Genomic DNA, 27529 nt, shown 5'->3' on the forward strand with positions numbered 1-27529 from the left:
ATGTCGGCGGCGGGCGGCGGTTCCTGCGGGCCGGGCGCCGCGGCCTGCGGCGGGGGAGCGGCCGGCTCGGCCTCGGCGGCGGGCGGCGGGGTGTCCATGTTCCGCTGGCTGGAGGTGCTGGAGAAGGAGTTCGACAAGGCCTTCGTGGACGTGGACCTGCTGCTGGGCGAGATCGACCCCGACCAGGCCGACATCACCTACGAGGGGCGGCAGAAGATGACCAGCCTCAGCTCCTGCTTCGCCCAGCTCTGCCACAAGGCGCAGACCGTGTCGCAGATCAACCACAAGCTGGAGGTGAGGGGACCCCCGGGGGCCCCCGGCCGGAGGTGGGGGCGGGGGGCTTTGCCCGCGGGGTCGCGCTGGCCTGGCGGCGCGTCCCCCGCTGCGCCCGGCGGGAGGGGTGGGGGCGGCTGGCGGGGCCCGTGCCCTGCCCGCGGTGGCCGTGAGCGGCCCGGCCGGGCCCTGCCGCCCCTGGGCGCCGTGCTGGAGCCGCTGGGCAGGGTTAACCCGGCCCCGCGTTCGGGGAGGCAGTGTCCGCCCCGCGGCGCTCGGGTCTGGCCCTGCCGCTCCTCTGGTTTTGGTTATTATAGCGCGGGCACGAGGCGGTGCGTGCCAAAAGAAGTTCTCTTTGATGTTGAAAACAGCAGTCTTGAGCAACAGATGTCGCTGACTGGTCTTCGATTTGCGTTAAGTCCCTAGTGAATTTGGAAAGCCCTTTAAAAACGGGACAAAGGCGTAACGATCAGGGTGCTTAAAGCTTATAGTTAGTGGTCAAAATGAGGACATTATTCCACCTTAGCGGTAAATGAAACAGAAAATGGGTTGGAAATGGACTTTTGACAGGTTCTCTTGTCCCTTCATACTCCGTGGCAGATCAGATGGCTCTCTGCCAAACTTGGTGTCAGAAAATTGATGGCAGAGATGGCACATTCTATCAGACAAATAATAACTATCCTTACTGTTAGAAAGTTAGAAAGTTTCTTCACACCTAATCCAGAATTTCAGTTAGGGTGGGAAGAAAGAAGCATCAGCTGTAGCCAGGCTGGCTGGTGCTGGTGCTGCTCAAGAGGCAGGACTGCTGGTCCTTTTGACTTGTGCGAGAACTGGAGCGCTCTGGAAGGAGATTCTGGGGGACTTTATGGTCAGTTTGTAACTGTCCAACCTGAGTCATCTTTGGTTTAGTAGGTGATGTCATTTGGCTTGTCCTTAACAGTTGTGGATGTTAACCACCCTCTTGTCTTCCTGTTACATATTAGAAGACTTGATGTGTCTTCCCTCATTTAGCTTTCCCCTGGGCTAAACCCCTTCAGTTTCATCAGTATCTCTTGTAGGCCATGCCTTTTAAAGTTTTATTGTTTGTTCTACTAATTTTTAAATATATGGGAGTAAGAGGGGAAATTCTGAGAAACCGTGAAATACACATGCTTTGTAAGAGCTTCGGTAGACAAGTAAACTACAGAATTCAGTTCTTTCATTCCTTTGTGTTATACTTATTATAATAAAGGAATTTAAGAGTCATCAAACGGTAACCTGTTCTTCTGAAGGTCTGCCTTGCAGTAGGAAGTAAAGTAAGTAAATTGGCTTTGGTTTTAATCAGGTTTCTTCCTGTATGAAGACATTGTTATTCACAATAATCCATAGAGTTTATCAGAGGAACAGGACATTTCAGAGTAGAACCAAGACCTTGTTGAACTAGGAGCTTTTTTCATTGCAGTCTTTAGTTCACCAGCATACTTCCTGTAGCAATGTTTATGGAATTCTTTGTGTTTATGTTGCTATGCTTTCATGTACATTTTAGTATTGGGTATGTATATGTACTATCAGCCTATACAGTAGGCTTTATTATATAGGCGTAGTAAAATAAGATTTAGGAGTTTATAGTAGACAATCAGCATTTATTGCATATTGCACAGGGATGGTGGGTGTTTTGCACAGACTTGTAAAACAGATGAGTTTTCAGGTTATTTTAAGAGAATGAGTCAATGCTTGGTAAATATTTCTTTGAAAAGTTGTTTCAAGCTTAAATACTTTGAAAGGAAATTGTAAAACTTGGATCCTGAAAGGGTTTTGGTATCTTATTAAAATCATCAGGAACACCTAAATAACTGAAGATCTGTGCCTCAGTTTCAAATGAGTTGAAAAGCAAAGGAACACAGTTAGTAGTTATAATAGCATAATTACTGTGTATGTCGAAGTGCATGAAGTAATTGTTTGCTGAAAATGATACTGAGAATCTAGAGTGAGTGCTTTAAAAGTGAATAAAAAGTCTTTTATTTTGTGAAATATTTTTATTACTGGTACTAGTATTAGGCTTCATACCTATAATGACATTTTTATCTGTCAAACAGACGTTTAGAAGGTTGTAGTATTGTCTTGCAGGTTGTTAATTTTAGGACCTCATGATTATTAGAGTCATAAACATGAAATGAAAACTGCCATTTAAAATCTCCAAAAGATGGAGCTGCTCTGTTGAGAATGAGTGTCTTGTCTTTTTACATGCACAGATGTCTAGTCAAAAGTGTCCAAAATGAAGGATAAAATTCCATATTTTGAAAGAAGTTATGAACATTAGTACTGGAATTTATGATGTGATCAGTGATTTTACTTTTTTCATGATGCAAGTTACTGTATTTCATATAACTTAAAATTGCAGTGATTTCTTAATAGCTTACAATTGTAACTTTATAGTGCTTGTGCATTTTGATACAGTGCTTTCATTGCATTCATGAAAGTGTCATTAGTCATAGTTTACTTAAGTACAAACACTTATTCAAACCAGTAAGTTAAATCCATTTTCAGAAATATGTGTTTATTTGGATAAAATAGTACTTTGACTGAATGTGTCAAGTGACTGTTAAAAACTGAGACTTCACTCCTACAGCTGCATTTGTCTGCGGTTGTCTTACCGAACGAGTGATATTATTTCATAAAGGAAAACCAAATCAATAATAATAAAAAATGAATATCATTCTGTTGTTTGTGGGTTCCATTTTCTTGGATTTGTCAGGTCTTACTATAATATTACACACAAGAATAAAGAAATGCAGTTCAGACTTTGAGTTATCAACTTTATCAGCTTAATATGCAACCTCAGATTGATACAGTTGCTTTTAAGAGGCACAACTTGAGCTGGTTTGGAGGATGGAAGCTGCTGCTGTAGGACTTTGCTGCGAAAAATGTTTTGGTGGCATTGCTGTATGCCTACTGCTGGAGAGATGAGTCTAGGTAAAATTTTATATGAAGGATGTTTCTGAGTAGTGAAACTATTCCAGGAAGATGGTAGTTTCCAAAGAGGGATATATATGTTGCCATTTCAGGGGTGAGTTATTTTTAGAAGGAACCTGAAGGTATGTAGATGCACAATATGCAGATTAATTTACTTTTGCTTTAGGGTGGTGAAAGGTTATAAGCACACTACTGTGCTAATAGCATTTACAGTCCTAAATTAAACTAATTAAAGAAAAGGGTAGGAGGATTTGTTTTCATATTTTTTCCTGCTGGTCACAGTAGGACAGAGGTGAATTATGTAGCTTATCAAAGAGGAAAAAAAGTGTTAGGTGATAGAAGCCACTGTCTTTTCTGAGCTTGGCTTCACTTCAGTATGAACAAATGAAGAAGTGTATCTTGATGGAGGGCAGTAAGGCCTCAGGCTGTTAGAACAAAAGGAGATGACTGCCATTTTAAAGGGGATTTTTTTTGTGATGCTCTGCTCTCAGAAAGCATTATAAATCAGCAGATGCAGGCTGGCAGTCAGTGTGAGGTTTCAGTGGATTTTTAATTGAGAGGAAGTTCGTAGGATTTGTTTTTTCCTGTTTGGCTATCACTTGAGGTCAAAAAATAACATGATGCTGACTGTGACATTGTCTAAACGTCCATTGCAAAAAAAATAAGTTCTGTATAGTGCAGTTTTGTAGAAGTAAAAAGAAGTAGGTCAATGTGCCAGTGAAAACTGAGCTTGACTTCAACTCTGGCACTTTGACTGCCAATCTGATTCTGTAATTTTAAATGAATAAGTTAGAAAGGAACATCTAATAGAACACACCCTGTGTCTTGGCAGTTGTGTTAAGCCAATGTACATGCTTAAGTTAAGGAAAACATTTAAGTATATGCCTAAGAAGGCAATTGTCTATGTAGTTTTATGTCCTTGATGAACTCGGAATCAGCTGATTTAGAGGGACATGTTCCTATAAGCTGAAATCTTTTGTAACTTCTTGCTGTATCAGCTAAAGCATACATAGTATTATGTAGGTAATCTGAAGATCCCTATTAAAAAAAGAAAACCAAAAAAGCTAACCATAGGTGGCTTTATGTTCATGGTGACTTTTCATATAGTGTGCAAGTCCATCTGATGGAGCACACTACAGAATTATAGTCCTGCTTTTTTGTTTAGCAGTGTTTTTTAAACTAAGGTAGGACCATACACGTTCTTATGAGGGTCTGTTTGGATTTCCCCCCCCCCTCTCTTCTTTGCCTTTTAGTTAGAAATGCACCTGTTGAAGACCAAGGGATTTCTTTGCCCATGACAGATGTCTATAAAACTGGGAACATAGTTGCAATAACTTCGAAAGAAAAGCAAACTGTTTATTTTTTTCAAATGTCATAACATTTTCCAGTATTTACTAAGATGTTACTTTGTTTATTACACTGTTAACTGAATACTTTTTCTGGTTTTTTTGGAATAGAAATCTGTTGATACTGGATAGAATGTGGTCTTTGGAAAATAAATTGTATGAGATTTGATCCAGCTAATTTTATATCCTAAAATGTAAGCAATTTTCAGGAATTCAGGAAGTGGAAGTACAAGTTTACATAAACTTTCCAGTTGTCTTGTGTACTAAATTGTCATTAGTTTGATACATATAACTTCTGTCACAATAATTACACATGTTTTGAAGGGGTCACTTAGACTTATTTCATATTTTCTGGTATCAGAAGCCCTGGAATTCTATAGAAGTTTAACTAGCTTGCTTTAGTTGCCATCAGCATGTAGTGAAGTCTTTTCCTTTTCTCTGTCTTCTTTGTTGGGAGCTGCCAAAGAGTAAGTGATAGGGAACCAGTATTTTAGTTTATATTTGTTAGTTTTATTTACTGATTTATGTTGCATAGCTAGTAAAACTTTCAAAATAATGGCAATAATAAAACTACCAATATGACTTCTAAAAACAGATTTGTGTCTTAATAACTAGAAGCATGGGCAGCCTGAAAAAAATGTCTTTGTGAGGCAGAGGGAAATGTAGCACTGGTGAAGTGTAGGAGCAGTGACTTAAAAATCCCAAATGTAATTTTTGCTGCTGTAAGTAGGTGCAAACAGAATGATACAATTGAATACAAAGTAAAATAGTGGCAAGAAACTATGTAAAGCAAAGTGAAAACAATTGGTTGCTGCAGTAAAAGGTCTTTTAATGACAGATGAAAAAGGTCAGTGACTGGCATAAATGTTGGTTGATGTATCAATCTATGTAAATGGAAACCACATTTTTAAGAAGATTACATGTATTATTATTATCTTTTAGTTGTTGGCAGAAGTGTGCAGATAATTACATATCCAGAATGGTCTTCAGCAGAGAAGATAAAAAAGTATGAACGTTATTTTGCATTCTTTTTTATTTGCTGACCAGTCTTCTGAATGTTTTGTCAGGACTAGAATGGAATCTGAAAAGTGGAGCAATTAATTTGTAGATGTCTCATGTACTTTGTGCTCTGTATGGGACATATTAAAGGTGGACTAAATTAATACTGCATTTGTACCAAGACAACCTATGTAGCTACGCTACTGTGATGTTTATTTAAGGAGTCAGTAGTCATAAATTTTGTTATTAACCATGATAAAGACTGTTTTGTTAAATTTAAAGCTTTAACTAAAAACTTAAGTCACATATGTCCTGTATGGAGGTCACAATAATAATGAAATAAAGGCTTTTAATTTCATTGAAAGATTTGTAAGTACAGTCTTTTTAAATAATTTTACAGGCTAGTCATTTTCATCATTGACAAGTGGCAAGCATTCTTTGGTTGTGTTGAAATCAGGGGTGTTTTATCAACCAAAATTGTACTTTCAAAGTGTATCATTTATTCAGAAACTCATTTTGTACACTTTAGTTTTGCAGGGAGCACAGTGAGATAAATAGGGCTCTGATATGTTTCATGGTTTGTCATTCAAACCAGCCCATTAAACTTAGTAGGGTTGTGTGAGAAATTACAGCAAATGCTGCTAACAGGCAGCAAGAATCAAATAGTCAAGACTGAGGAAGGGTTGAGTGTTGTCTTTTGGAGAGCTGTAGTCAAAGTGGTGAAGTGACACTGGTGAGATAATGGAGACAATCCTTTCTTCCAGCAATTAGAGAAACCTAATAGGTGAGAATTTTGGATACTTCACATCTAGAAGCTGATACCAAAGTTAGGGTCCCCATAAAAAAATTATTAGTACGTGGGCTGCGGGGCTCCTAACTGTGCACAACAGGCTCTTCTGTTATTGAACCAACATTACTTGAGTATCTGGTGTCTGTGAGCACGTTTAGGCCCCAAGCTGTAAGAGCTGCAGCTGTCGTGTCCTGAAAAATTGTGTGCGATCCTGCAGTGTAATGGTATGGGAACACTTAGGAATAATAATTTCATTGTTGGTAAAGCATAATCAGGGGTTTTTTTAACCTACTTTTAAGTGAAACTTCTGTCTTTAAAAAGATGTCCTCAAAATGTAGTCATGTAGATAGGCTAGTGTCGAATCTTGATATTTTATTGCTTTCTTTGTGCATATACTGGGGTGGAAGCCACAGAGTAATTGCAGCATTGAAGTGTGCTGTGTTGTGTTTTATGATCCTAGATCCTTCAGCCTTTAAATCAGAAGGTTAATAGTCCTGATCAAGAGTGAATTTTTAAATACATATAACCATGTTGATAAACTTTCTGGAGTCTAGCATAAATTACATGAGGACACATTGCTGAAGAAGTGAAACTACTTAATACACTTTATTTGTCTATGCATTTTTATTTGGTCTTGTGGCAAGATTCATAGGGACCTCTCTTGTAAATTTAGCTATTAAAAAATCTATATACTGGAGGTTTTTGTGGTAACAGAATCAATGCAGCTTGGAAACCTCAATTCTACTAATTTGTGGGGAATGACTTGTCGTAATGCAAATGTCAAGCACTTTCTCAAGTCACTAAAACCTTCCAATTTAGGCACTCCCCTGTCTTTCCCATGATCTGTGAGTTCCCACGCCACAGCATTTGGCTTTTCATTTACCTACAGTTTTGCTCAGTTGGCTGGACAAGAAGCAGTAGCAGAGTCACTAGCTCAGAACTGTGTCTGTGCTGCCTGGCCACCAGGCTGTTTGCTCCTGTCTCTGGGTGGATGAGCTGAGGTCTGGCTCATCCTGGGCACTAATCTGCCACTTTCTTCTACTAGCAGCTGTTTTGCACAAAACTTGAAGGAACTTTAATCATACGCACCTTTACCCCTCTAACAGATCTGTTTGAATCTCAAAAATTGATTCAATTCAAATCAGCAGGGAAGGCAAAATAGGAAGAAATGTAAATGTACAGATACAATGATGGCACTAGACTTCTATGTTTAGGAAACTAAGAAATGTTGAAATGTTACCGGTTTTGTGGGTTTTTTATTGCTAGTCTGCTGGTTTGCTCTTTCTTGGAGTCCTAGCTACTGGCATTTAGAGATGATATGGTGGAAAAAAATAATCTTTCATTTAAAAAAGACAGTTTTCAGACTTTTATGACTTTAGAAGGGCTGGTATGAGAATGAATTAGGTGTACCCTAAAGGCCTGAAATTAAAGGAAAATGAAAAAAATATTTAAAGAATGTTTACTACTTTTAAAGGCATCTGATGAGTGCTTGGCTTATGACTTTTAGTCACTGGAGACTGATAATATGGGTATTTTTGCATGTATCTAGTTGTCCTTTGCTGAAAAATCTTTTTTGGTAAGTCCATTATGCTTAGTCTTTTTTTGAGACAGAAATTGATATACCAAAAAGTGCATCATTACAAGCCTTAAAAAGCATTCATTACACTTTGCTGAAGGCGTTCAGGTCTTCCTTTCATTTTTGTTTGGTATGGTGAATAATGCCACTGCCTTGTCCTAGCGTTATTCAGGCCTATGACCTCATTTTCCAGTTCAGCTCAGCTGTGTTTTATGTCCTCATGTCTGGGCAACGGCTAAGTCTTAGATTTTTTTTTATATCTATTAGCTCAAATAAAACTCTTGTCAATACTGCAGACGTTAATTGGAATGATAGCTCAGAAAATGAAAAAGCATTTCCCAGAGCTAAAAACATTGTCATTATTTTACCTGATGGTGCCACCTCTGTTTGCCCTCCACTCCCCTGCAACTGGCTTCCCTTTCAGTAGTGAGAGGTAGATTGTTTCCTGTTAGCATGGTATGTTAGTCACCATCATCCCACTTCCTGAAGTTTTCTCAGTCTCTGTGCTCCCTCTGATGCTTAAGATCTCAGAGGTTGCAATGTTGCCATCTTTTAATGCTGCATTCAAGCAGTGATGGTTATGCAAAATGGTAACTTGTGGTTTTAGCATGCACTCTGTCTACGTCCTGTTGCGTGGTTCTGTACACAAGCACCTCTGTATTCATCCTTCATGTTACATTTATTCATAATTTCCTTAGTTTGTTTACATTGTAAGTTGGTTCTGGACAAGGTCCACATTTTTATTCTTTCCTGTGTACAAAGTTAGCATAGGATCTTTGAGTATGGCTGTGAGATCTTGCAGAAAGAAATGGTTTCTGGTTGGTTATTCTAATACTTGCTTTCCTATGAAAAATGTACAGGTGGATGAATGAGTATTTTTTTCTCAGAGTTCAGACCGTCATATAAAAAAAATAAGATATGATATAAAATAATGGGAAGAGACCTCAGTGGTATTATTTTGTTCAGTGAAACTAGTGAAAAACACTAATTAAGACTAAGAATTCCATGACTGTAAATACAATCAACCCAAACATTTAAGCTGACATTTACTATATTGCCAACATAAAATACATATTTAGCATAAGATCTTTTATAACAAATACAGCTTTTTGATAACTCATTATTGCTTGACCAGGCAAAAAAAAAAAAAAAAAGGATGTTATGTCTGGATTGTTTTGCCTAGTTTTTTGTTTTTCTTAATTTTTGCAATAACATTTTTGAATGCTCTGTGGAGTAACTATGCCTGTTGCTTAGTGCCATGACTTACTTTCTTTTCTCTCCTATGGAAGAAAAAAAGACTAAATTATAAATTCTTGAGTTATTTCAATTGAAATTTGGTTTTAATTTTCATAGGCTAAAGATCTCTGAAATACAAAATACCAGGTCAATGGCAAAATATGTCCCAAAATGAATAAATATTCAGTTAGCTGTTCAAAATTATTCTTCTGGTATTACCTGTGTATTATATTGTTTGTAAGATAAATATTGAGGTTTACTATTTGATTATTTTGACCAGGATCTTCAGTTTGCTAAAGTTGTAGACTTTTACTTAGAGTTCAGAGGTAGCTTGATTATAGACCAATGTGGTGGTAATCTGAAGCAGTAGCTTTTTTCTGAAATAGCATGTGTTTTCTGGTACTTTGTAGAAGAAAAAAAAACCCAGAAATTACCTTTTCGCTCCCCACCTCAGACAGATCAGTCTTAATGGTTTGTTTGTGTTTTTTATTCAGAACATTGAGGAGAAAAAAGGTAAACCAAGTAGTATGTCTTGTGTAGTTGACAGTGTATAGATTGTAATTGGGACAGTAAATACAAAGAAATTAACGGTAATGTGTCTAATAATTATTGACAAATTGGAGAACAAGCTTGAATGAGATACTCTAGAAAAAGAAGTGATTCTGTCAGTAATGCAGTTCTTTTTTTTTTTTTTTTTTTCCCTGAGTCTTTTCCATGCTGACTCATGAAGTTTATGTAACTTCTCCAGGTTGTCAGTTAGTAGCCAGAGCTGAACTGAAGCCATTTCTCAGAGCACTTCAGGAAAAGTTAGTGGTTGTGGTCCATGACAAGAGAGGTGGGAAAAGCGGAGCATTCAAGCAAGAGGCCTGACTTCTTTTAATAACGAAGAGCCTTGGTTATATTCTGGTTGATATCAGTAAGCTTTGGCTTCCGTTGTAAGGCCCAGACCAGGCACTTCCCTTTGCCGTTGGCACCAAATTCCAGTGACAGATCTTGGTCTGAGAGAAGTGTCCAAAACTTCAGTGAGTCAGAGAGAAATGAACATATCTCAAAAGGCACTGACCTCGCCAAGACATGTCAGAATAAAAGGAAAAAAAGAGCTGTGCGTATTCAGTCTCTTTCATGTCCTGTCTGCTAGATTCCTCTAGGGCTAGATAAAGGTTTTCATGATTAAATCATACTTCCATGAGCCACACAGTCACATTCCGCTGCTAACCGTCAGTTGCCTTGGTCGTAGACTCTCAAATGAGTTAGCAGAGAGAAACTAAGGTGTTACCTTGCAGTATGATACTTGCTAATGTGTGATAATTACTAGTCTGCACAGTTGTATACTGCCCTAAATATAGAATAGTTCCTCTTTTGGCTGAATCGGCAAGTTACTATTAAAGGGTGTTATGAAAGTAAACGTACCACCTTCTCTTCAACCTCTGCCCCTTATTGTTCCCCAATGAAAGTTTCTGTTCTCTGTTTGTTGTTTGGTGGCTCTTCCTAAGCTCTCCTAACCATGAATCTCAATGGTCTACTGTGGGTGGGTGTTTGTTAATTCTGCCGCTGACTGACCTCTCTGGAAATTCTAGAGCAGTTGCTGGTGACCTTCAAAATACAGGACATCTCTTCTTCAACAGTCTTCTTGGAGAGTGCACTGAAAAAGCTACCAATTAAAGGATTGGTACAGCTGCTTGTGCAGCATTATGTGTCATCATTGTGTTTATGCAAATTGAAACATAATTATACGATCTGGCACTGTTTTTTGTAGAACCCCTGCCTCATGCAGTGAATGGTGCTCTGGGAGGGAATGGCCTTACCAATAGTTCTTGTTTGTGCTTGTCATTTCCTCTGCTGTCTCTGCCCCCTCTCTGTTTTTTACTGAGTAGCTTCCAAAACTGAATGTAGAGCTGTTGAATTTCCATATGATTCCTTTATAACCAAGTGAGGGAATGTGGATAAAAATTGGTGCTAGTAAGAGTAATACAAATAATTAAGTGAGCTGGCCAAGCTGAGAAAGGCAGAACTTCTGTGAGAGCTAACAAATCTTTACATTATTTCGCAGAAGCAGATCGCAAGTTTTGAAACCAGCCTACTGTGTTTGCTTTTTGGTGTGACTCCTGTATCTGCATCTCTTCCTGAAGATAGATTTATGACTTTTCATAATGTGTAAACAGATTACTTCCATGATAGGCACTCACACCATTGCTCATTTTGTTCTCTATTAAAAGAGCAGGATACGAATTTAAATCCTGGGTTATACGCAGAGACTTATTTATTTATTTATTTAGTATTAGTTTTACAGTCTCTTTGTGATCCATTTGGAGCATCATTCATGTTGCAAAACTAGTAGCCATCATTCTCACCGCTTTGTAGATTTCACAGGGAAATAACTTTTTTTTTGTTTTTTTCTCCTCCAGAACTCTGTTCTGTTTCTTATATGCGATTCTCTACTAGTTGAAACTGAACAATATTAAACTGGTGTAATTTACCTGTTTTGCCACTTTCTGCTTCTCCAGGCATTTTGAATTATGAGTGTGTGTATATATAAATGTATTGGCTTTTATTGCTTTTTTATATATAAACTGATAGTACCTGTCTGAAAGGAGGAAGGCATTAGTGGTCTTTTTTTAAAAAGTAGAATATCATTGTGCATTATGTAATAGTAACAACTAATAATAAAATAGAAGTAATATTGTTACACATTATGTGAAATTGTGACTGGGTCAAACTGCCTTCATTATTAAGGTCTTATTTATCTGCTCTGTACTATATCATCACCTCCTTTCACGGGCAATATTTTCTTTTGCTACTTTAGTTTAGACCTATCTGCTTTTGTTTGAGGATAAATAGTCTATGGGAGAGAGACTTTAGCAGTGGCTGTTTGTTGGTGAGAATAATGTGGTTTTGTAAGTAACCCGTTTATCTAAAATTATATGACTTTCTAGTATTTTAAATAGCATTGTACTATAGAAGGGAATTTCTGCCTTAGAGTTCTGTGAGGGTTTACAAATTATTCAAGTCTTTTGTCATTTTGGCAGTTGGAAGGTGAAAATGCGTGCAGCCTTATTCCTTGACAGAAAGTAAATGCTAACCTGATCTGTTGAGGCTTCGTTTAAGTCAGCAGGGAGAGGTGATTTTTATCTGTTCTGGGGAGTCTGGTCTGAAATCAGCAGAGCTCACTGGCAGGACTTCTCCCACCCTCCAGTCCCGGAGGTATCGGGTGATGGGGCATAGCCAAGGGGCTGGAAGGGAGATAATGCTGCGTCTTAGCAGCAAGCTGGAGATTGGCTTGATCCATCTCATCAAATTGCGCTCTAATTTAGGTGCTCTGAATCACCTTGGGAAGAGCCTACTTCTGTCTGAATTATGCTGGAAGGTTAAGGAAGCTGTCCATACAAATTACGTACCTAAGGTTAGGCCCAGTAAGTACTCCCCACTGATAAATCCTTCCTGCCTTTTTTAAAGTTTGGTTGGGTTTTTTTAACTGATACAGACATTTTAAAGCAGTGATTTACATAGTTGAATGGGGTGAGTGCTGTCTTGCAACTTGATATTCATTGTGAATTTGAACATTAGTATAATGTTGTTAAAATATCTAAAATACCCTGCTTTAATATGAGGGACATTTTTAAAAAATGAGTGGCTTTTCAATTTGCTTTTTAGTTCCAGATTTTTGGAAGCAAAAATATACTCTGGGAATTTATCTAAAAATTCTCTGAGATTTTTTTTTTTTTGAGGAAATAGTAGCTTTAAAGCTTATATAAATGCAGTTTATCTTACAAAATGCTACTTGAACTTAAGGATAACAAGTAACTTGGTAAACATGTTAGAACTTTTTCTTCTATCCCAGATATAAATACTACATGTAAACTGTATTTAAAATGTTTCAAAACCACTTTTTAAAGAGTTAATAACTATTCCTGGTTTTCTACATAAGCATTTTAGGGGCTTGTTAATTCATGGCTTCTGGTTTGCCCACCTCATTTACTATTTCAGTTAAGCTGTTGATAATAGACCAATTGTAAATTGGGTTATTTGATTTCAAAACTGCATTAATAATTGTAATTTTACTTTGATACATTTTTTCCCAATAAGATTTAATAATTTAAAAGTTTTAAATTGTATTTACGTTGCTATGGTTTTATTCCTACATAGGTTTCATGCCATTGCCCTGTTTTGGAGTGGACAACAGCATCACATGCCACTGTCTGCATGAGGCAGTCAGCTATTGTTACTTTCAGCAGTATGGTTGGTTGATGCTGGGTCTGTGAATGAATGAATTTTGTGGCAGTCAGGGAGAAAAGCCTGCAAATGATCCAGTGCGTAAGTTGGGCTATAGAGGAATTTGTGATAGCCTGTACTCCTCCCTGTATTACACCATGTGTAGTGTATATGTACCAGCAAATGATGTATCTATCTATCTGAGTTCTGATGATCCCATTTAATCATTACTCTAATTACTATGATGGATTATATCTTCACAGGCACAGTTAGTTGACCTGAAGTCTGAACTGACAGAAACACAAGCAGAGAAAGCAGTATTGGAAAAGGAAGTGCATGATCAGCTTTTGCAACTCCATGCTGTTCAACTTCAGCTACATGCCAAAACTGGTCAGAGTGTTGATTCTGGGGCTATTAAGGCAAAACTGGTAAGTATGGGTGACTTGCATGGAGGATTATATTATAGTTTTCCCTCTCCTGGCTAAAGTTCTGCCTTGGCCAGTGTAAATAAGCTGGTTATAAATTCTCACATTAAAAACGTTAGAGTGTGTTAACTTTTTAAAATAACATTTAATATTTTAAAACAATTTAATAGCAACCATTAGTAATAACATAAATAACACCAGAATAATGAATAAGAATTTTAAGAAGTTGTTTCTATGTAAGCTGTTTTTTACTGGTTTCTTAAAGTAAAATAAGAAAATAGTTTGATGGTTTATGAAGCTTTTCTGGAGACAGAAGTTGCAAAAGATAATAACTTCTGATATACAAATACAACCAGAGTTTCACGTATCTTAAAAAAGCCTAAAGTGAAGGAAGTCTATTGCTTTTATTGTAGTTACACTCTGACAAGAGTAAGCATGGGATTGTTTTGCCATACAGAGAGAGGGTAGATGGCATCACAGACCTCTCTATGTTGTCATTCTTTCTCTTTAAGAATGCTGCAGATGCATCTGTGGTGCTACCCATTGCTACATGCAGCAGACTGTTGTGAAAGAACTCAGTAAACCACGGATAATTTTGTTTGATACGTTTTTTAAAAACTTAGGCATTTACAAAGCCCACCAAAAGTTAGCAGTGATTAATCTGTGGAATTGGTTGACATTGACTGATAACCAGAGTGTAATCTGCCTTGTTATTAGCCGCAGCACAGATTCAGACTCTCATACTAAGACTTTGTAAATTAGAAAAGTGCTGTTGTGTAGATTTTGGTTTCCAACTGTTGGCATAAATCAAAGTCTAGTTCTCTTGTCTGTGTTTAAAATTGCTTTGCAGGTTCATTAACAAATACCTAGTCTCAACATATGTGGAACATTAGAATAGCTTCCTCTGCTATTTTGTCCTGTTAATTAATGTGTAATAAAACACAGTAACAGACTGTAAGGTTTAAAGGCAATCTAAGGTAATCACTGAATAACAGGAGTAACCCAAATTCTTCCTGTTTCAGATCCAGAAGCTGTAATTGAATTAGAGCTATGTTCCTAGGTTTACATACTTGCATATTCAGTTTGAGAGTAACATTTTCTGGATTGTTGGCACATATTTTGTTCTGTATTGAATTATAGCTTAAGCATGAAGAAGTTCCTTTTGAGCTGTTAATAATTTTTGTGGCTCTGTAAATAAGCATTAGTTATGTTTTGTAAATATTAAGCTGCAGGTTCACATGTAGCACATTTTCTAATCCAACACCTCACTGTAAGTGATTTTAGTCCCTAAATTTTATTAGTGAGACTTAATTTCCTGAGTGACATAAAGAGTAATACTTCTAACCTTTTTGTTTCTCCTTACCTTGTTATAAACAGTTTCTAAAGATACATTAAATCTCTATGCTATTGACAGGAGTCTTTTTCCTACAGGTGACAATAAATACATTTTACTTGCATTGTTTCAGATTTTATCTGTGTCGAAATTTAATTTAGTAACAGCCTAGACCGATATGCTGTCTTTAATTCCATTCAGTTCCTCCTTTTTTTATAAACATTTAGCACTAATCTTTGGGGTTTGGTTTACTTTGCCTTTAGGGATTTCATAGGTTTAATGGATAGAAGCTCAGCTTAAACTGTTCTAGATACAGAAAGCTTCAAAGGTCTGGGAAGCTCGAACAGGCAGAACTGAGGCTGCTTAAATGACAGTAAAATGGGAAGTCGGAGTTTTAGGTAAATAAAAATTGTCACGCTGACCTTCTGGCAGTCAGAAAGCCTCTGAGGGCAAAGGAGGACTGTGTTTACAGAATATATGATGGGGAAATAAAGTTTTGTACTAGTTAACTTCCTCCTTTCTTTGTTAAGGGCAACCACTTTTCTTTTGTATGTAGACTCTTAGCATAAATGTATACTAAATGTATAAATTTTACAAACTCTAAAATTGTACATGGTGGTGAATTAAGACATTTTTAGATGTTTCTGATTGCTGAGCGGTTGATAAGATCGTGTAGTTTAGGCTGAATCCCTTTTTAGGAGCAGTGTATGTGCTTAGTCCAAGCACGATTAACTGTATGAAGTTGCCTGGATGAATTTCTTTTTTCTTGAGTTTTACAGTTGACGTATTTTTTTTTTTTTGCTACTTCTCCCTGTCTTTTACGTCCCTTTTGTAATACTTTGTTATCCTTTCTGAAAGGAAAAAAAATACCTATTATCTGTACAATAGATGGTGTATTATGGAATGTTCTTTCAGTAATACCTTCAAAATTGCTTTCATGCATTTCACATTGTGTTGCTATGCTTTATAAAGATTCTTGGTATTTTAGGAGAAAATATCGTTTTCAATACTACAATAAGGTTAAAATCTTTAATAAGATTTTTAATAACTTTCACTGCAAAATACGAAATTGCTGCTAAGTACAGTTATAGCAGTGTGCTTGTTCTTTATGCCTTCTAATAAAATAAACAATCTGCTGGTAAATTTCTTTCAGAGTAAGTCGTTTATGTTGTTGCATTTTCTTGATGTTCCTATTGCCTGTTTTTCTAATTATGGAACTCTTTTCTTCTGTCTTAAGTCTGTCGTTTCTGTGGATGAAATGGTAAGTATGCTGATTGCCTTTTTTGTTATGTTTAAGCAGTACTTTTGTTTTGTGCAACACCTTACATATATATTGTATATGTATATGTAAACTGGCAAAACAGATCTGGCTTGTTCCTTCTTCCTGTCACTTGGCAAGATACCTTGTAAAGAATTTTCTTTGCATTTTAGTTTTTCTTTTCTAGTTTTGGTGCCCTCTTTCCTAAGTCTGTATGTGTTTTATTTATTATTGTTACGGCTAATTTGGGGTGATTATTGGGGTAATTGGGCAGTTTGACATTCTGATTGTTCTGGCAGTTTCTAAAAATGTTTAGGTGTTACAAAATTTCTAAAGCATAAACACTGTACATACCTATCAATGTAATATGAAGTATTGTGTCTTGTATTTTAAAAAAAACACCTGTCAACGTTTTTTTTTATATATATATATAAAGAACAGAAAATACATTTTTCTATCTTGCAGAACCTATGCAATACTGTGAACACTAGAAAGTATGAAACTGTTCTGTAACTTCCTCAATTTTTTAAACATTTTTGAGAGTTTTGTCAGATCTCTCTACAGTGGTTCAAAACAAGACGTGTTCTTTCAGTACATCATCAGAGATTCCGTGTTGCAAACCTTTTGATTTTTTAATTAGTGTAGTGATCAGTTGGAGCCAGTTCAGAGAAGAATGGCTTCTGAGTGTAATTTTCCACCTTAGTCACAGAACAATAGTCATAGTAATGGAGAAAATAGGAAGAAAACAATTCTATGGGATTACATTGTTCCTTGCATTTTAGGTGTAATGTTTAAAATGCATGACTAAAAGTGATTCCACTTAGAAATGTAACATTTAACTTTCCGTTTAAATATAATTTAAATGACAAACCAAAATCGCAGAAAATCAATGGAAGATTTCAGTCTTGAGAGTTCTTAAGCTGGCTACTTTTGTATAAATACCATGCAGTGTGCTATATGAAATTTGCTAGTGTAATCAAATATCTTGATCACTTCAGCAAATCACTTTCCTGGGGGAAGTTAGAATTCTTCTCCCCAGTTGTATTTCAGATACATGGAGGAACTCATGCATCTGTAAAGCTTTTTTCTGAATAGAAGACAGGGCTGGTACATTCTACATTATTGGCAAAGATACTATGAATTTTTAGTTTATCACTTTTTATTCGGTAAATGAAGCATAAAATTATCCAGTGGGGAAGAAAATGAGATTTGGGTGTGAATAATGTACCTTAAATTCTTATGTCTTAAATTCTAGTCTTTGTGTTCTGATATTTGTCAAATAAAAGATGTTCTAAAAGTGAGTACATATAGAAACAGGAGGCTTTATACAATTTAGGGCACTTTGATGCAATATTGGCAATGTTAGAGGAACACCGTACCTGTATACGGACCCTCCAGCAACTGTAAAGTGTTATGTCTGAACTGTGACCATTCTTACAGCTGAAGTGCGTGGCAGAGCCAACACAGTACGTTGGCACTCCTGAATGCTTGTAATTGCCCTACTGGCAGTGGATGTGAATTAAAATAGCCCAAGACCGTCATAATAATAGAGAGAATTGGAATAATTTTAGAAACCTCTATTCTTGAAATGCAGATGGGTCAAAATTCTTGGCTTAAGAATGATTCTGCATATCAGAAAGAGATCTGTTGAAGAGTCATCTCACAAGACAACTCCGACTGAAAGGCTAGAGACCAGAAGTGGCTCTGTGTGACATGTTTTCTGACATGCATACGGAGTCAAACCTGGTCTGAAACTGGGTCAATATGGGAATTACAGGAAGTGAAATGCCAGCTATTTCAAGCAATCTTTGTGCTGCTCCTCCTGAGCAGTATGCTAGGCAGTCTTGGCCAACGTGTACGTATGTTTAATGTAGTCTATGTATCTAACCTAATACAAATATTTAACAGATAGCAGAGCCCATCAAATTCAGACTTGACTTTCTGGCAAATAGCTATAAATGCTTACATAGACCTATTATGAAATACCTCTCTTTGGAAGGACCAACCTTGCCTAATTTCTCAAATGTGGTAATATCAACCATATTCATGGTTTTATATTCAGGCTTGGAATAGTAAATAAGCATATTCACAATTTGGTAACAGATTTGTCTTGCCAGTTCTGTAAAATTTTGTTTCTGTCCTATTGCTTCTTCAGTAGCACTCCCTTGTTTTATTTGTTTAACAATGTAATTAGTACAAGTACAAAGTACAAGGGTTTTTAGGTACTCTAAATGTCTTACAAAATGCATTATGTTGAACTTAGTTTTTACTGCTGTCTCAGTTGACAGCCATTTTGAAAAGGAAACAGTAATCGATCCTGTGGTTCTACTATTTTTCTGTCTTGAGGTGGGATTTTTTTCCCCACTTTGTAAAAGGGATATAAACCACGGGTAATCAAACATGTTCTTTTTAAAGCAGATTTTGTAGAATAGCAACCTGAGCATACTAATTCCTTTCACTTAAGTGGTCTGAGTATTAGAAGAGGTAAAGTTTTTGCATTTTCTGTACATTTGGGATGGAGCACAGTGGGATTAATTTATATTTCCATAATTCCTTTTTTGGGTGGGGGGTGGGGGGTGGAGAAAAAAAAAAGATACCTTGCTTAAAGTGTGGGTTTAATGTGGGAGGTTTGGGAGTTTTGTTGTTGTTAACAAGTATTTTGCACTTATTTTTCTATAAAGTTTGTCAGGGTGGGCATCTTCATGTATAGAATCTCTGGCTTTATTTTTTTGTGGTCTTCAGACTCCTTAACTTGAAGTGTTTTTGGCTGGACATTTCTTGGTTGTTAGCATGAAGATAATTGTAATTTTAAGGACATACAGACTTTCAGAACATTTCTGTGACATCGTATTAAAAATCATATTAAAATAGCCAAAGAATATTGTAAAATTGCAATATTTAGTGGGCTTGTAGTTAATTTTTTATTTTAAGAAATAGTCTTCTCTCTCTTTGTACGAATCTTCCATTTGAACACAGGAAAAAGTAAGGATGATGTTCAGGCTATTTAAATTTTGCTGCCTTTGTGTGACAGGGAGAAGCACTGTTGTCAGTTTTCATCTGTGAACTTTGAACCAGTATATGCATTTTGTGCTAAGGAGTTGTAAGCTGGATAAAAATCATGTCTGGAGCATAAAGTTGAATGCAAGACCTCACCTCCCCAGAGGGGAATATGCAAATCACTAGCTGCAGTGCCAGTGTCCCTGCTTTCATTTTTTTTCCTGCATGCATGTCTTGCGTGCAGAAGATAATTTCAGATTGTGTGTGCAGAAACAGTAAGTACTGTTTCACCATTAACTTTGATAAAAGCTTTTCAACAATTTTTTGTCTTTTTTTTTTTTCTTTTTGTTAAAGGAGAGAGAACTTGAAGCTAACAAGAAGGAAAAAGTGAAAGAAGCTCAGCTGGAAGCTGAGGTGAAATTGCTGAGGAAGGAAAATGAAGCACTTCGTAGACACATAGCTGTGCTTCAGGCTGAGGTTTATGGAGCAAGATTGGCAGCCAAGTATTTAGATAAGGAGCTGGCAGGAAGGTATGTGAAGTCAACCCGTGTCTCATAGTATGAGAAGTTTTTTGTTGTTGTTTTTTTCCTTTGCAAGCAGGTCCAAAGTTAAGACTAAGTAGGTAAAGTCTCACATTTGCAGTTAATTGAATAAAAGGAAGAAACAAAAATCCTCACAGTTCTTGCACTAGTTGCTGTGTGACTACATGCTGTAGCCAGATGAAATGCGTAAGTTGTACAGTGCATTTTTTCAGTTGTAATGCAGCATGTTGTTTTACTCTGTCATTATGTAGGGTCCAGCAGATTCAGTTACTGGGCCGAGATATGAAAGGACCTGCTCATGACAAGCTCTGGAATCAGCTTGAAGCAGAAATACACCTTCACCGTCACAAAACTGTTATTAGAGCTTGTCGAGGTCGGAATGATCTAAAACGACCAATGCAAGCACCACCAGGACATGTAAGTGGAAGAGATAAGCCATTCTTCCATAATTTCCAGCATTTGGGGAAAACAGAAGTTACTTTTTTTCTTTTGTGATTGTTTTTACTTCAGTATTGTGTTCTTTCAAATGTCACTTACAGATTTGTTTTGTATGCTGAAGGACAGACAGTTCCATGCTGAATAACATGTCCCCATAAACGATCGTGAAAGATGATACAATTCCTTTGACTTGCCTAGGAGCACTCAGTCCTTCTGAAAACTAAGCCTCTGCTATTTGTGTGTATAGATATGAATTTAACAGCAGAATTTTACTACCTATGTATCAAAATGTGGAGCTAACTAGCTTACAAAAAGCAAGAGTAACAACAGTTTAGGATTAGATTGAGCTGACATTAATTTTTTTAAAAAAATATTTAAAGGCCAGATAAACTGACACTCTGTGAAATAATTGATTTTTTTTTTTTTCCTCTAAAAGGTATTTTTTAAAATAAAACCTTTAAAAGGCATTTTGCTTTGGGTAGCCTTGGTAGAACTCGCCCAGCTTGGCACATGACCTGTTAAATCATGCCAGTGTTCAGTGCATAAACCCAAACATTTTCAAGGAAGTGCTTTACTTTGATCTGTTCTAAATACCTTAGCTGGTCAGATGGATCTTAACTGATTATGATGCTAATTGCATATAAAATATCAGTGGACAGATATGTGTATGTGTGATTTTAAGGGTATGCATAATGGCAACAATGGCTTAACAAAAGCAAAATAAATACCTTGATTTATTTAAGTCTCTCTTTTTAGTTTTGAGTAGAATGGCTTTTGGTATGGTTTATTTTTATTATAATAAATTATTATAAATAAGCAAATATATTTATTATAAATAAGCAACCTCTTCCTTGTGAGTGTATTACATCCTCTATCATTTGATTAGTTTTAAATTGCCATTTACATCATAAAACTTTTGAGCACTTGTCAGCATTTCTTCATGTAGTCCCTTTATATTTTTAGTACTTGGCTAATTTCCTTCTTTTGAAGTTATGTTCTGTGTTGCACATCACTTGGCAGTGAAGTAATTGAAGTAATTATCAGGTGTGCATAGGGAGGAATCTTTTCTGATTTCATACCCTGTCTGTAAAGTGGCACTGAAGTTTGCCCTGCCTGGAGCTAGTCAAAACTCTGTTGCTGATATTCTGCCTGTATAGCATTTAAAAAAAAAAAAAAAACAAAAACACGCGAAATGCATCGCTTTTTGGTTCACACATTTATTTTTGTTATGTCTGTTTTTTATCAAACTAGGATCCTGATGCCTTAAAGAAGAGCCAAGGTGTTGGTCCAATCAGAAAAGTTTTGCTAGTTAAAGAAGATCATGAAGGACTAGGAATTTCAATCACAGTAAATACTTGCATTTATTTTCAATGACACAAAAGAAGCAATTTAAATTTGTGTTTGTACTTCTATAAAATCTGTAGATCGGCATATGTATTTTTATGAATATCTGAAAAAAAGCATACACAAATCCATAACTATGGTCATAGAACTTGAAGACTCACTTTGATAGATTAGGAAACAGAACTGGTACTTCATGTAAAAGTTAAGATTTCAGCTTACTTTTAGGATATAGACACTTTGGCAGATTAGCCAGTGGTGAATTTCAAGTGTGATAAGTCTGTAGAAGAACAGAAGCAATCTGAGAACAAACTTCCAAAGCTTAGCTATTGTGATTTTAGCTTTTTTTGAAAGCATTGGTATTGTCATCTCACACCTAACAAAAGCTGTATTAACTTTTTAGATCAAATTCTTAAAATTCTGACTTACACTTTTATTCTAAATATGAATATTGTTTCTTGCAAGTCAATATGTTGCTTCATATGCTTTTTTAATGAGGTTTTGATGTTGTCTCATCATATGTGTGATTTTACACTTTTGGTGTTCTTTGAGATTGTCTCCTTTGACTGAGTATATATTTGAAATTTGTCCGTTCTTTTGTGGGGCGAGAACTAAGGGAAACATCTCATGTGTTGTTCTTAAACATTCTTTTTGTCTGAAGCATGCTTTCTAATTTTCTAATAATAATTAACTTTTGTAATAGAAGTTGAAATAAGCATTTCAAGAGCAACTACCAGAATGTAGATTTTATGCCAATGGACATCTCAGTTAATAAAAAACTGCTTTTTTTTTTTTTTAAATAGGGTGGGAAGGAGCATGGTGTTCCAATACTGATCTCTGAAATCCATCCTGGACAACCTGCTGATCGATGTGGAGGTCTGCATGTTGGTGACGCTATTCTGGCAGTAAATGGAGTTAATCTAAGAGATGCCAAGCATAAGGAAGCTGTAACTATTCTTTCCCAACAGGTCAGTTGGGACCTGTTACCTGTAGGCACATTTATAGTGCTTCCTGTATTGTGCCTATTAAATTTTAATGTTTGCACATTAGTGTTAAGCACATAATGTTAAGCACAACGGTATGCTAAGCTACAGTGATTCCTGAAGCTGTATGACCTTACACTTAATCCTCTTATGTCTTGCAATTTAAGGAGAAAAATGCTGGGTCTGTACTAGTTCAGTTAAACCCATGTATTGGCAATGATTCTCCAGTAAGGCTGATGGAAATCAGCTCATTATATTGCCCCACAGAAATAATTATTTAGTGACATACATTTTATTCTTTTATGACTGAACAGCTCCAGCCAAACAATGTTTCTCATGTACTTTGTGGTCTAGAATCTTCTTCCTGCCTTGCACTTCCCTTTTTCAGGCAGTTAACAGGTGTACTTAATTTATCAGAAAACTTACTCCTGAGAAGTCACTGTTTGAAATGTATTGGCACTTAACTAAAATTCAGGTAACTTTAGCAAATCTTAGCTGTAGAGCTGTACTTCTTTAGTCAGTAAAAACTCAGTTCAGACACATATCCAGAATATTCAACATAACTGTAAATGTGTTTACAACAGTAAAATGTTTTTGTTGTAGTAACCAAATTCATCTTGGTCATCCTATTGTGCAGCTGTGCAGTAGTAAGTAAATTTGTGATTTTTGTTGCATTTTAGAGAGGTGAGATTGAATTTGAAGTAGTGTATGTTGCTCCAGAAGTTGATTCGGATGATGAAAATGTAGAATATGAGGATGAGAGTGGACACCGTTATCGTTTATATCTTGATGAACTGGAAGATGGTGCAAATTCAAGTTCTAATAGGAAAGATACAAATGTGGATGTCAAACCCTCACAAGGTAAACCTTCTAAAATGTGTTGTGCGCAGTTTAATTCTGAAGTCTCAATATGCAACCTGTTAATGGAAAACACTGGTTTTATAGTCATTGCACAATTAATCTACCGTTATTTCAATTAACCTACTAGTAGGCGGTCAGCTCTTCTGTTTGGTCCCTCACTTACTGCCCTGGTTTAGTTAGATACAACTGAATTAACTGAATTAATTTGTGGGGTGGTTTTTGTGATCACTTTTCACAGAGGTTAAAATTCAAATTTATTCTTATCTTTCCCTGACTCTGGTCTAGGAGTAGTTATTTCCCCTTAACACTTCATGATGTTGGCTTGAAATAACATCTTTTAGATCAGAGAGCTGGAGAAACAGTTCCTGTTTTCCTGTCGTACTCTGTTCTGCTAAAAAAACTATTAGCTCTTATTTCTTATTTTAGTAGTCATTTCAGCACTCTGTCCAGGTTCTGAAATAAGGCTCACTGATCTGTCCTTCCCAAGATTGCTTCTCTCCCTTAAATAAAATCTCTTTTTAACTTGCAGTGTTTGATAAGAAACCAAGTATTGATGGACATGAAAATGGAGACCTGGGGAATTCAGTTGAAGCTCCGTTAGAAGACACTGCACCCAAATTAGCCCGTTCTGCTGAGTCTTTATCCTAAAAACAAAGAAACAAAAAAATCAACTGGACAGACTCCATCTTTGGGAACAATTGATAATCAATATTGACTGCTCCAAATTGCATATACTAGTGTAGGTTGTAAAAGGATGATTAAATGTCAAAAAGAACTGTATTACTGTTGCCTGGAAAAAAGGCAGTTACCTCAGGGCTTCATTGTGAGCAATTCTAAATGTGGAAAACTGTCTTTTGCGTGACACACAGTAGATACCTAACACATGGCATGTGAAATGAATTTTCTTTTGATAACAAGCACCAAAGCATGGGATTTCTGAAAAGGATAACCTCAATACATTCAATTTTTAATCTCATTGATGTCCCCAGGGAAGCAGAATAAGATGTAGCCAGCTTCATCTTGACCCTGTGATGTTTTAAAGGGACAACTGATCTTTTTTGTTTGTGAAACAAGCTTTAACTCTAGAAGGATGAGGGGGGAGAATTGTACCATTGCATCCATGAGGTTTGTACTTAGGATTTTTGAACTGTAACTTTTAAAAGAAAGGAATTTTTTTTTCTCAGAATATAAAAACCAGAGCTTTTATTTGAGCAAAGACTGTCAAAATCCAAATGGGACAGTGAAGGATCCTTCAGCCCATGATCGTTTTATGAGTGAGATTTTTGGCAATGTTGTTTTAATGAATTCACTGCGAATTGTTCCATTTGAAACTTGCTCCAAAAGTATTTAAACAGAATATTATGGGGGTTTAAATGCAAAATTATTTGGAAAAATACTCACAATTTGTGTGCCCTTTGGTATTTTTTTTTTCTGAGCATCATCAGTTTAGTGTTCATTCTTGAATGGATATGGTTACTACAGATGCAGAGTGGTTTGAGTTGGTCATCATTAGCTTGACGTTACGAAATGCTGTGTGCTTTTGATGGGTACTGAACGTACTTATTTCACATTAAAATAATCTTTAAAGAAAGTTGAGCGCACAGTACTTTACAGGAGGTGCTCAAAATCATACAGTGTCTGGCCCTATCTCTTACGTTATGGCAGTTGTATTAACCTTTAATTGTCTTACTGTTGGAACAAAATGTTACTCCTTTTGTAAGAGCAGTGTATCTTAAAATAGCTTTTAATTGGTGTACATCTAAAGGCCCATGGCATGACTGCAAATGGGAATGCTGAGGATGGTTTCTTGGCCAGTTTCTCATACTCTTGTTTGTAGATCTTCTGGTGAAGTGCAGCAGTCTCCACATGCAAGCTCTACATTGTAATTGCATTTATTATTCAGTGTGCCGTGCCAGCTTTCCTATTCACTGCTCTGCAGGCTGTTGAATTGTCATGTGAAAAGATAGGATTTTGTACACTGAGAGAGGAACTAATGTGAAAAGACATCTTTGCGAGTGTTACTGTGTAGGATGTACATAAGAAAAAAACCTCAAAGGCCTTTAGAGTAACATCAACTAATCTTATGTTTTAAATTGTGATGTAGAACACAGTTACTTGTCTCTTGTAGGAGCACTATATATATATGTTTATAGAGAAAGCCTAAAAATGTATATATTTTATTCAAAGATTTTGCTATTTATAAATCCCTTAACTTCGCTATTTACGTGATCATTTTATGTGTGTGTGCGCGCACGCATGAGTTCCACTTACTCAGTGGAATAACATTGTTTAGTTCATTTTTTATAATAGCCTTTATCATACAGCATACTGTTGAAGGTTTTTAAAATAGTCAAAGCTGTACAGTTTTCACCACACAGAAACTAGTATTTAAAAATAAAACTGTGTGAAGAAGAAACAGGTCCCCAGGCATGTTTCTTTTTCTGAAGCTTCAGAAACTTGAGGACACATTGGCGGTGTGTTAGATAAATCCGCTGCCATAACTTTGTATCCAGATTTGTGTTTTTTCCCACAGTTACTCCAGCCGTGTACTCTCAAACTGTCCGTGGCCTGGAACACTCGTTGTCCTCTGTCAGAAAGGATAGTTCAAAGCCAAGTAGTAATCATGTCTTTAAAATCACTGCTGTATGAAACCTTGCTGCAGTTCTAAGAAATGAGACTTGTCCAACTAGTCTAGTAGCTTTTTTAAAAGGCATTAAATTTGCCTGTACAGTTTCCCTTTATTTGAGGGAAAGATGAAATTTTTAATTTATTCGTTATTCTTTACTTCTTGGCACACCTTATTTTCCACTTAATGCCCTTGATCAGTTGTAGCCTGAAGTGGGAGAATGTTTCTAGAGCTAGGCCCCTAACATTCCTAGTCCACCAGTTTCTCATGCTGTGCTCTATTCTTCATCTTCTGGAAGCTGCTGGATCCTTTCTCTGCTCTTACCTTGTCTATTTTTAACCTATATAGGAGATCAACAGAAGAAACAGTTGCTGGAGAAAATGACTAGGAGTAGACAAATCAGGTAGCAGTAAACGATCACCAGATCTTCTTCCCAGCCGTTTTTATAGTCTTTGTTTAGAAAGCCTTTGAATGGGCGGATTTTGCTCAGACACTGCAGTCTGTCTCCATATACTCCATACTTCCTACCAGCTGATTTAACATACTGGTTTATTGTAGTCATTCTGAGATGCTTAGAGATTAACACTTTTTTAATAGAAGTTTTGCGAGTTTGGATTTCCAGATTCATTAGACAAGTGTGTATTTTCCCCTTTGTCAGTAACTGGAAGACTCAGTCCTGCTGATTCCCAGAGGTTGAATGAATTAGACTTGGAAGAATTTCTGAGGAAAGTCAGTGTTCAGGCTTCATTTTTGTTTGTTTTTTTTTAAGTGTAAAACAGTTTACTTGTGTGTGTGTATATATATTTTTACTGTAAATAAATAATATTCTAAAGAATTTTTGCATTTTTTTTGAGTAGATCATTCCTTGCCTATGACAAAAATTCTTCAGTGAGACAATTGTCTTTTAAGACAAAAGTGGACAGTGTTTGTTGGCACCTGGGACCAATGTTAATTAGAAGCATGTAAGTTAAGGAGAGTGCTTTATGGCAATAAATTTAACTCTGATCAAAGGCTGTATGTAGTATTTCCTTTGTAGAAGTGTATTTTCAGCAATTAAGAGGATTTGTAGCCATCTCAATATAAGTTAATCCACAATTGTATCAAACAAAGTTCAAGTATTTATTGTATCTGTCCAAACATTATTACATCATGGATTACTGTTACTTTGGTAGCAGGTAGAACATTTTGCAAGAAGTGTATACACCTAGTTAAGCTGAATATGATATATTTTTATTAGCCTGTAAATAAATATACTCTTCTGCATTGCGGTGATTTCTGCACCTAATTCAGACTGGTATGTAATTTTCTTCTGTTTTTATTTACAAATACAGACACCTAACCCTG

At 36.5% G+C, this 27529-nt stretch overlaps 1 protein-coding gene across 1 annotated transcript; it reads left to right on the forward strand.

Moving 5' to 3' along the window:
* GOPC (golgi associated PDZ and coiled-coil motif containing) lies at positions 1–27529 on the forward strand. The gene is made up of 9 exons (XM_040597886.1): positions 1–294; positions 13645–13809; positions 16377–16400; positions 19749–19924; positions 20188–20353; positions 21626–21721; positions 22519–22683; positions 23379–23559; positions 24089–27529. The coding sequence occupies exons 1-9, from the start codon at positions 1–3 to the stop codon at positions 24205–24207; spliced, it is 1386 nt and encodes a 461-aa protein (XP_040453820.1). The 3' UTR covers positions 24208–27529.

Source organism: Falco naumanni, chromosome 6, assembly GCF_017639655.2.
Source record: "Falco naumanni isolate bFalNau1 chromosome 6, bFalNau1.pat, whole genome shotgun sequence".
In the NCBI taxonomy this organism is placed as follows: Eukaryota; Metazoa; Chordata; class Aves; order Falconiformes; family Falconidae; genus Falco; species Falco naumanni.

What these genes read in the sequence shown, in the direction of transcription:
- GOPC (XM_040597886.1), top strand. Translation starts at nt 1, where the DNA reads ATGTCGGCGGCGGGCGGCGGTTCCTGCGGGCCGGGCGCCGCGGCCTGC. An exon ending in AGATCAACCACAAGCTGGAG is followed by an intron (nt 295 to 13,644) that starts GTGAGGGGACCC and finishes ATATCTTCACAG; the next exon opens with GCACAGTTAGTTGACCTGAA. An exon ending in TCGTTTCTGTGGATGAAATG is followed by an intron (nt 16,401 to 19,748) that starts GTAAGTATGCTG and finishes TTTTTGTTAAAG; the next exon opens with GAGAGAGAACTTGAAGCTAA.